The sequence below is a fragment of the Sabethes cyaneus genome, chromosome 1 (assembly GCF_943734655.1).
Source record: "Sabethes cyaneus chromosome 1, idSabCyanKW18_F2, whole genome shotgun sequence".
Taxonomy (NCBI): Eukaryota; Metazoa; Arthropoda; class Insecta; order Diptera; family Culicidae; genus Sabethes; species Sabethes cyaneus.
In genome coordinates, this window is record NC_071353.1 from 53,320,523 (window position 1) to 53,330,525 (window position 10,003).

General features: G+C 38.3%; 1 protein-coding gene across 2 annotated transcripts; it reads left to right on the forward strand.

Moving 5' to 3' along the window:
- Positions 1 to 4,396: 4,396 nt before the first annotated feature.
- LOC128737587 (CDP-diacylglycerol--glycerol-3-phosphate 3-phosphatidyltransferase, mitochondrial) lies at positions 4,397 to 8,005 on the forward strand. 2 transcript variants are annotated; one of them, XM_053832269.1, is made up of 4 exons: positions 4,397 to 5,121; positions 5,637 to 6,529; positions 6,582 to 6,790; positions 6,844 to 8,005. In XM_053832269.1, the coding sequence occupies exons 2-4, from the start codon at positions 5,659 to 5,661 to the stop codon at positions 7,261 to 7,263; spliced, it is 1,500 nt and encodes a 499-aa protein (XP_053688244.1). In that variant the 5' UTR covers positions 4,397 to 5,121; positions 5,637 to 5,658; the 3' UTR covers positions 7,264 to 8,005. The 2 variants fall into 2 exon arrangements, with proteins under 2 accessions (XP_053688244.1, XP_053688237.1); XM_053832262.1 differs by having other exon boundaries at positions 4,397 to 4,750.
- Positions 8,006 to 10,003: the final 1,998 nt, after the last annotated feature.

Consider the following 10,003-nt stretch of genomic DNA (forward strand, 5'->3'; position numbering starts at 1 on the left):
TTTACAAACTTCTACCAAGTTTTCATTCGGCTCACAGCACACATACTGTCAGATCATAGAATTTCGCAATTCGGCTGACAGCAAAAGTTTGTCAGTTATCGACATTATCGACTGCTACACGCTAGACGGGCTAGGCTTCAGATGTAAAGATATTCTCACTGTCTGTTCTGCAGATGCAAATGGGGCGGATCATACGGTGAGTGCTTATGGATCAAAAGATGGCGGGTTCAATTCCCGGAAAAAAGATATGCATTTTTAATTAGCTTAGCTTACTTGTACGAATTAAAGTTAGTCGAAACTAAAAATAATCGCGTTCACGGCGAAATAAAAATTGACGCGTTCCATTTTTTTAAATTTAAAAATAGATTTTTTTTGGCTGCATAAAGGTTGATGAAGCGTTGATTAAGCGATTGGAAAAGTAGATTGCAAAACTATTTCTCGTTCTAAAAATAGAATTGACAGCATTGCGCAAATTGGCTATTTAAAAGTGCAAAAAAGTTTCTTTTAAGCTTCATTGCGGCTTCGAATGCAGCTATTAATTAGCCTGAAGCTTGATAAAATCACCAGATTTAGATGTTTAAGAGCTGAAAAAAGGTTTTCATTTCTAAACCTAAACCATAGATAAGCCACTGGTTGAATAAAATCAGCTATAAAAGCGTTTGATCAGACTGAAATTGTTACTTGCCCAAGTAACAACGGTAGCTGAATTGCAAGAGCAATGGCTGTTTACGGGTTGGTTTAAGGCGATCAAAGCTGCATAAAGTAAGCGCTCAAATGGTGTTTAAATAAGCGATGTGTAAGCTACTTTAAGTTTTTCAAACCAGTTCTCTCTCAAAAGCTGATAAAAAAGCTTAATAGTGGATTTTTTTTGCTAAACAATCTGCTTCTAAACAGCCATAAACATCAAACCGTTTTACGGCTGCTTAAAGGTGTTAAAATGTAGAGTGGAAGCTTTCGTTATGTTCACAGCTTTCAAACTACCTTAAGTCTGCTTAAGGGTGTTAAAGTGGCTTTACAAACTTCTACCAAGTTTTCATTCGGCTCACAGCACACATACTGTCAGATCATAGAATTTCGCAATTCGGCTGACAGCAAAAGTTTGTCAGTTATCGACATTATCGACTGCTACACGCTAGACGGGCTAGGCTTCAGATGTAAAGATATTCTCACTGTCTGTTCTGCAGATGCAAATGGGGCGGATCATACGGTGAGTGCTTATGGATCAAAAGATGGCGGGTTCAATTCCCGGAAAAAAGATATGCATTTTTAATTAGCTTAGCTTACTTGTACGAATTAAAGTTAGTCGAAACTAAAAATAATCGCGTTCACGGCGAAATAAAAATTGACGCGTTCCATTTTTTTAAATTTAAAAATAGATTTTTTTTGGCTGCATAAAGGTTGATGAAGCGTTGATTAAGCGATTGGAAAAGTAGATTGCAAAACTATTTCTCGTTCTAAAAATAGAATTGACAGCATTGCGCAAATTGGCTATTTAAAAGTGCAAAAAAGTTTCTTTTAAGCTTCATTGCGGCTTCGAATGCAGCTATTAATTAGCCTGAAGCTTGATAAAATCACCAGATTTAGATGTTTAAGAGCTGAAAAAAGGTTTTCATTTCTAAACCTAAACCATAGATAAGCCACTGGTTGAATAAAATCAGCTATAAAAGCGTTTGATCAGACTGAAATTGTTACTTGGGTGGGTTCTGTCCTAGCTTAAAAAGAGTAACGGCTAGAGAGCCTGTTAAAGATAGAGAAACGCCATCTTAAATCAAGAACATTTTTTGAGCAGATTTTTCTAAATTTTTAGCAGTTTTATACGAACTTGAAAGAGATTCGCGGATAGGAAAAATCGTACGTCAAATGCAGCCAGGTCGAACAATCAAATGCAGCCAGTTGTTATTATTAGTCAGAAATGGAAAAGTGTTGGTAACTCATACAAGTTTTCGTCTAGTAGTTCTTTAGGAAAACACAAATAAGAAATTAAATTTGTCTTATTTTTTCGTTGTAAATTAGCTAAAAAACATTTGATAATATTTTATGCTAAGCATACTTTCGAATTTCCCACAAAAGTACTCATAACGTGTCATTTTACATGCAATAAACTATGCGCTTCCGATTTATCGTATGTTGCATACAGTATTTTTGCAAAAGCTGATGTCCCATAGACCAACTAGCACCAAAAAATGTCACTACAAGACACGTACTTTTCACGTCCAATGTAAAGGTCACGCACACGTTTGAACAGTCAGCCCGAAAATGAACACAAACATAATAAGAAGAATAAGAACTGTCAAAGTATGAGAAAAAGAAAACCGTCTTCGCGACTCTCTCTCAGATTCGAACTATTGAGTTTGCTGATGTTTATCGTACGCACACATCGACGCACGATTTGTTGTTGCTGTTGTTAGATTTTATATTTATTTTACACGTTTGTTTTTGTTTTCCCCCAGTTATACCCCGGTAAAAAAACATACGTTTAAGTGATAAACGATAAGTTTTTGTAGCCTTTTGCACTGGGCTTAGCAAGCTCTATTCAAAATAAAAGCTTCAGAGAAAGTATTGTATGTACTGTAGCATCGAGAAACTCGAAATCTTTAATTTAAATCGCTGGTTCTCAAAAGAATTAGCAATAACAGACAACAGTAGCATAACTATTTACGATTCGACCATTAACTGTGGAAAAATTATCACTACAGTTTCATAAGTAAAACCATGGGTAACACACTTTGAGATGACCTGATATTCACATCAACTCATCGTGAAAGCCACGTGAATTTCAAATAGAATGACATTTCATAAGAGTTACCCTTTGAATAAACGTGTAAAACCAGTGAAATATTTATAAAAACTTACACTTTAATTTCATGTGGATTGCAACAGGATAGGATCTAATGGTAAAACACGTAGATTTGCAGTGCGAAAGCAGTGACTATCATGTTGATTGAAAGTTTGTTGGAAAAACATGGTTGTTTAACGTGTTTCCCTATGAAATATTTCATTTCACGTTAAATCGAAGAAAAACGCTTTTGATACCCGAATGATTGACAAAAGAAACAAGATGATCAATATTTGCACATTTGAATTCATGTGTAAGATCTCTTGATAACGCCGTGTCTATTTTTATCAGTGTTGTGTGGCTGTCAAACTACATACATTGTATATGTCCCGCTCATTGGTTTTGGTACTTTTGGTTTGGTACAGAACCAAATTCATAAATTAACCTGGGTTCGTGCTAACTCGAACCCGAAATTTATGAACGATACGGGCAGTTTGACAGATCGACCCGTAAACCGTAATGCTATGACAGTTTTAACAGTTGAATCAATATATATAGAATGCCAGTGTCGCTGCAGTGCTCGTGGTAAACATCACACATTTGAAAATTACGTATTTACACTGTATGCGCATATGTGTGAGTGATCGATTCGAAACGGGAATCTGATTGTCAAACTAAAAAGGCAGCCCAATAAAAAATCCTTCTGCTTTTCCGTAAATCACGTAGGATAAATCACCCGATTTGGTCGTTTTGGGGTATTTCGTCGGCAGGAAAATTTTCTATTGGGCAATTTGACAATGTAGTTCCCGTATCCAAGACACGAACCAGCAACATGTTTGCCACCAAAATACCCATGAAACACCAGCGACACTGGCATTCTATATATATTGATTATACTGTTTTAACCTGCGCTTCAAACTGAATGCTGTCAGTTTAATCGAAATGCAATCTCGGTTAATTTATGAACGCTTTGGCAGCACTTCGATTAAAACTGAGTTCCAATCGACCTGAGGCAGGTTAATTTATGAATTCGCTATAAGTATGAATTAAAACAAAACAAAACGTATTTATGTCTAAGTTTAGCAGAGATATGTTCAAACTAGAAATACTCAGAGGTGAGAGATACGCGGAAACAGCCATCTTGGGAGCCAATCGAGCAGTGAGAGTTGTCAAAAGGGAGCCAATCGAACACGCATTCTTTTTGCTTAAATGTTAGATTAACAAGTATTGAAACAGTTATGAAATCTACTTAAGCTATTGTCACGCACCTTGAATATTATACTTGGACACAGTGTGTATAAAGCTTTGCGATGCATTTCACATTGATAAAGTTGAAAGATATATCGCTCTATTAGTGCAAAATGGATGTAAACAAAATAGAAGCGGATCATATTGAAAACAATCAAGTCTCACTGTTACAGCATTTTGCTCCGCAGCAAGTGCTGGCAGTTTTTGTACACTGATGCCAAATCGTTGGCTTTAGTTTACGCGTATCTCTTACTGTGAGTATTTCTACCACAAACTGCCGGGTGTAGAGTAAAAATCACGTAATCTTGGGTTTATTCACTTTATTCTGTGTAGCCTTTTCCTTAAATAAAAAAAACGTTTTGTTCTCTTTGGAATAATTTATGTAAAGTTTTTGTATATTTACGATATTTACAAAAACGAGGACTTTGGTAGTTGCAGCTTTTACGTTCAGTGATCAGCTCAATTGCTCGTAGTTAATATTTCAAATTGATACCTACTAGAATGAAAGCAATATAATTGGAGTGTGAAATCCAGTGCACTTACCTGAACCGCGTGTTATTTCGTGATTCAATGATTAGCTGTAATTTACATGTATAAATAAATAGTAAACGTAGCATCTTCAGCCTTTCTCCAACTGACTTGTATAGGAAAGTAATGCTACACGTCGTCTGTTCTTTAGTATTTCCAGTGCACAGAAGTGATGGCTCTTATTGATTTCCTCTTCAGGTAAAATGTTTTTCCTAAGTTTACTTTGCATGCAGAAAATTAAACATTGTAAACCGTTATATCACGTGAAATTTGTTAAAATATTTTTCGTGCAAAGTTTAGCCAGCTCAAGTAGCCAAATCACAAAAATAGAACTACCATAGTTTGTACAGAAGGAGTGTCGCAACCACATATTCATCAATTTGTCTAGCAAGTTTGACACACCTGTCTATCAAAATACGAATTAAAATGCAATGTTTACGTTAGGAACCTATAGCTTTATGCGTTCGTATAGTTCTTTTTGATTAAAGCTTGCTGCCAGAGTTTAATTTTTATTGCGAGCAAAACGCGGGCGGCAAGAGAAAGGACTAGATTGGATACCGTTACAGAAGGTAAGCCATTTAAGCAGAACTCATGGAGTTAATCGCTGTCCATTAGTAAAATGTTAATATCATAGTTTGCAGTTAAATACATAGTGGTAAAATGAGCTTTTTGTCATTAAGTATAAGTAGTATCGAACTTTTAATTCGAAGTTCTAATTCTAATTGTGTACGTAATACAGTTTCCTGAGCATGGCACAGTATATAAATGTAGATATTTCTTGATTGACACCTTTTTGCAAAAAATGAAGTAATTATGATAATACATATAGAACAATGCATGAAGATTCTCGTTTTTGAATTTTTGTATTTATGCACATGGTACACTCAGTATCATTTTACAATGTTATTGCCTTTGTTCATTTCACGATCGAGGCGATTAGTTGGTAGTAATCACAAGTTTTTTTTGTTTATGACTTTAAAGCACGCAAACAGGTGAATTTCATGTGACTGTACTTAAATGTTGCGTAATGAATAATAGTAGGTATATGAAGCTTATTGATATTTTTTCGAATTGTCTATTTTAGCTGGCAACTGATTGTGCAATATATGTTCAAAATGATTCGGCGTCTGTTCAGTACTTTGATTACTGATTATCCACCGGTAGGGGAATTCCTTCCTACAGCATCACCAAATAAGAATTCACAAGCTACCGGTAATCCTAGTGCTTTGGGTTTTCGAGAACCGCATCTCGCCTCCCTCAACTGGTTACACACGGTTTCACCTTGTTTTCCACTATCCGGCAATCAAATCAACATTATATACGAACCAGACAACTTCTATAATACTCTAGTTACACAATGTGCCAACGCCAAACGAAGAATTATGCTAGCCAGTCTTTACTTGGGTATTGGTCAATTGGAAAACCGCCTTGTAGATGCTATTCAAGAAAGCATGCGAAGGAATGTGCAACTCAAAGTAGATGTTCTGCTAGATTTTTCCCGTGGAACGCGTGGAGAAAAAAATTCCAAATCCTTATTGATGCCATTAATACAGGACAGTGACAATTTTCGATTATCTTTATATCACACGCCGGTCTTACGAGGTCTAACGAAAAAGTTAGCACCTCCGCGATGGAATGAATTGCTCGGCATTCAGCACATGAAACTGTATTTGATTGATGACACAATCATAATGAGTGGTGCCAACCTTTCGAATGATTACTTTACAAATCGGCAGGATCGATATATAATGATTGAAGATCGCAATTTGGCGGACTTCTACGCCAATTTAATAGGTAAAGTACAGGAGTTTAGTCTCAGAATAAATCGCAATGGGGCAACAAAATTACACGAAAAATGGAACATGCTGCCATACAAATGCACTCAAGCGCATTTCGCTGCAGAAGCCATGGAACGCATACGAAGTTACTTCAAAGGAGCACTAGAACGGCAACAAATTGTTTGTGAAAATGATAAAGGTATTTTAATACATTAATAGTGGAAAAAAAGAATTCTCACATTTTGCTATAGCTGCAGACACCTGGGTATTTCCACTGATAGAGATGGGACAGTTAGGGATACATCATGACAGTATAATCACCAAAGACCTTCTGTCAGGTTGCCTGAAAGGATCGAAACTAAAGCTAGCTACAGGTTACTTCAACCTGACGGAAACCTATATGAATACACTGACAAACAACTGTGAAGCCGATTGTAATATTCTCATGGCGCATCCGAACGTAATTTACCGAAATAATTCCTAATAACTGTAACTTAACAAATTTCACTTTAGGCAAACGGGTTTTTGGGAGCCAAAGGCCCAGCCGGTGGTATTCCAGCAGCCTATTCGCTTATCGCCAGGAAATTCCACGAAAAACTCAAAGAAGCTGGCCAACAGAATCGTGTAGCTTTGCTGGAATATGAGAGACCAGGTTGGACCTATCATGCGAAAGGGCTATGGTATTATCTACCAGGATCTTGTCTACCGAATCTAACCTTAATCGGGTCATCCAATTTCGGTGAACGGTCAGTGCATCGCGATTTGGAAGCGCAAATCTGTGTGGTTACGAAAAATGAAAACCTGCAGCGGAAACTTCAAACAGAATATGAAAATATCTTGCAGCATTCGTCAATAGCCGATGCAGAATTAACAGTCCGACCAGTGCCACGTTGGGTTCGGGCAGTTGTTGGTTTGTTTAGAAACTTTTTTTAATTCATTCGTTAAAATACGGTATTTATTTAAAAGCCAAAAACTGAACAAATTCATACCAAAGAAAAAACGTACTAGAGTATCTACGAGTGTGGCTAAACTCAAGAAACATGATTGTTAACCTTTGTCCGTATGAACAGTTATATCGAAACACTGACTCTAATCTTGCGCGGCGTTTCGTTTGAAGCTTAATGCCACTATCGAAGTAAGAAGAACATGGGCGCCACGCTAGAAATTGTAGTTTTTGACATCGTTGCGAACATTTAATGTTGATTCTTTACATCCCATCATAACTGATTTAAAATTCTGATCATCTTTTGCTGTCGATAACTAATAAATCGTCAACTGTCAATTGTACGATTGTGGCAGTACTTGATTGACTACATCCTAGAACAAAATAAATACCATTTTTGTATTGATGATTAGAGGAAAAATATTTTTTCATGGTTCAGTTTTTGTTTGTGTACAAACAGTATAATCAATATATAGCATTCTATATATATTGATTCTACTGTACAAACATATATGACAACTTTACGTAATTTTTTAACATTATGAGATTAATGGCAGATACCATTTTTCCAGTTTTTCACTTTCTCAATACATGCGACGTAACAAGTTAAACAGCAAAGCATGTTTTCATTTTTACTAGCATATAATAGTTCACAAAACAGTGTCATTTCAATGGTAGTCAGTGCTAGTCGTTTGGTTTATGATAACTCTAGAACAATTGAGAATAAAAAAATGGATTTGGTAAATACATACTCAAATGTTACCATTGAGCGAGATGGTGTTCTTATTTCATATTCAGCTAATGGGTAAGGTAAGCCCTAATTCTAATTCTCGAATTAATTTAAAAATCCCTTTCGTCAGACTTGTTATAAGCATCACTCGGAGCCGCATAGTATATACCTATAGGGCCAAACCATATTTTCCACCCTAGCTTCTCCTTCTCCAAAATCCTGAAAATCATTCAATGAAATACCGTTGCAGGTTTTTCCTACCAACTTTTGTAGAGTTCTACCGGAAATACCTTCAGCTGTTCGATTTCTCGCCGGATCTGTTCGAGATCGGAAGCTTGTACGCTATTATCGATTGTTTGGTATTCCCGGGTTAACTTTCGTTTCACCTCCTCCTGTTATATCACCATTGAGATGCTCATCGAAGCACTGCTACCACCGGTTGACCACCTAGTACTCGTTTCGATTTCCTTCTTGTTCCTACACATTCCCGTTCGCGCGTACAAATTCATTCGCAGCTCTACCGCTTGGTAAAATTGTGTCTTGCCGTCACGAATCCTCCACATCTTGCCTTTGCGACAGATCACCAGTTTAGCAATGCACCACGATTCTAAACTTTCAGAGTTTTAGCTGTTCGAACTATCTCCATCCACAAAATGTAGCAATTTGCATTCCAGGTAGCACACATCCGTTGGATGTCTTTATTTTGTGTTCGTGCCGAATGTTTCGAGTCGATTTTTTTTATCCTTCGAAGTAACTCTGTCTTACTATGGCCACGCTATGGGTTGGGTTGGGTTGGTTTGGGTGGAGGTTATGCTGGAAGAAGGTACTATGGTCATGTTCTTGGAGGTAGCAGTCGACAAGTCTCGGGCCGTTTTCGTTCGTAAAATTCGTCTTTGTCATCATCGGTACTTCCGAGGTGAGAGTTGTGCACGTTAATTATGCTAATATTAAAGAATCGGCCCTTGATTCTTAATCTGCACATTCGGAGGTTGGTCGACCACCACTCGATCACTATAAAAGCTGTACCCAGCTCATGTGTATTGCCGCAGCTCTGGTAGATGGTATGGCTATCCCTATACGTACGTACCATCGTTCCATTCCAGCGTACCCCTTACAGCGCTACGATGTCGAACTTGCGGTTTCACTTTTTTAGAAAGCACGTGGGTACTTTCGAGGAAATCTAGAGACCGACAGTTCCATAATCCTTTGCGCGAACGGTTTAACTTCTCGTAGAACCTCTGTTTATCGTTAGCACGGTACAGTTCTTCTATCGCCTCGCGATCTCTATTTTCCTGTTGGCGCTTTTTCCTCCGGAAGACCGAGTTTTGCCTGTTCCGTGCTTGTTTATATCGATCCACATTCGCCCTCGTACGGTGTTGCAGCATTCTCGCACGTGCTGCATTCTTCTCCTGCACTAATTGCTCGCATTCGCCGTCGAACCAATCGTTTCTTCGGTTCGGATTCATTGTACCTAGCGCCGCTAGAGCAGTGCTACCGATGGCGGTCTTAATGCCTTTCCAACCATCTTCAAGAGTTGCTGCGCCAAGTTGCTCTTCCGTTGGTAGCGCTGCTTCCAGCTGCCGCGCGTATTCCTGGGCAACTCCGGTGACTCGTAGCTGCTCGATGTTGGGTCGCGGCGTACGACTTCGACGCGTGTTATGCACCGTCGAGAGTTTTGAGCGCATGCAGACTGCAACTAGGAAATGATCCGAATCTATATTCGCACTGCGGTAGGTGCGAACGTTTATAACATCAGAGAAGAATTTACCGTCGATTAGGATATGGTCAATTTGGTTTTCTATTCGTTGGTCTGGTGATCTCCAGGTGGCCGTGTAGATATCTTTGCGGGGGAAGAAGGTACTTCGGACTACCATACCGCGGGAAGCTGCAAAATTTACGCATCGTTGGCCGTTGTCGTTCGTTGCGGCATGCCGGCTGTTTGGCCCGATTACCGGTCTATATATAGCTGCCCGTCCTACCTGCGTGTTCATGTCACCGAT

Coding starts and splice junctions, on each gene's coding strand:
- LOC128737587 (XM_053832262.1), top strand. CDS start 4,725: ATGGCTCTTATTGATTTCCTCTTCAG. Junction 4,751..5,636: donor CTTATTGATTTCCTCTTCAG/GTAAAATGTTTT, acceptor TGTCTATTTTAG/CTGGCAACTGATTGTGCAAT. Junction 6,791..6,843: donor TTCTCATGGCGCATCCGAAC/GTAATTTACCGA, acceptor ATTTCACTTTAG/GCAAACGGGTTTTTGGGAGC.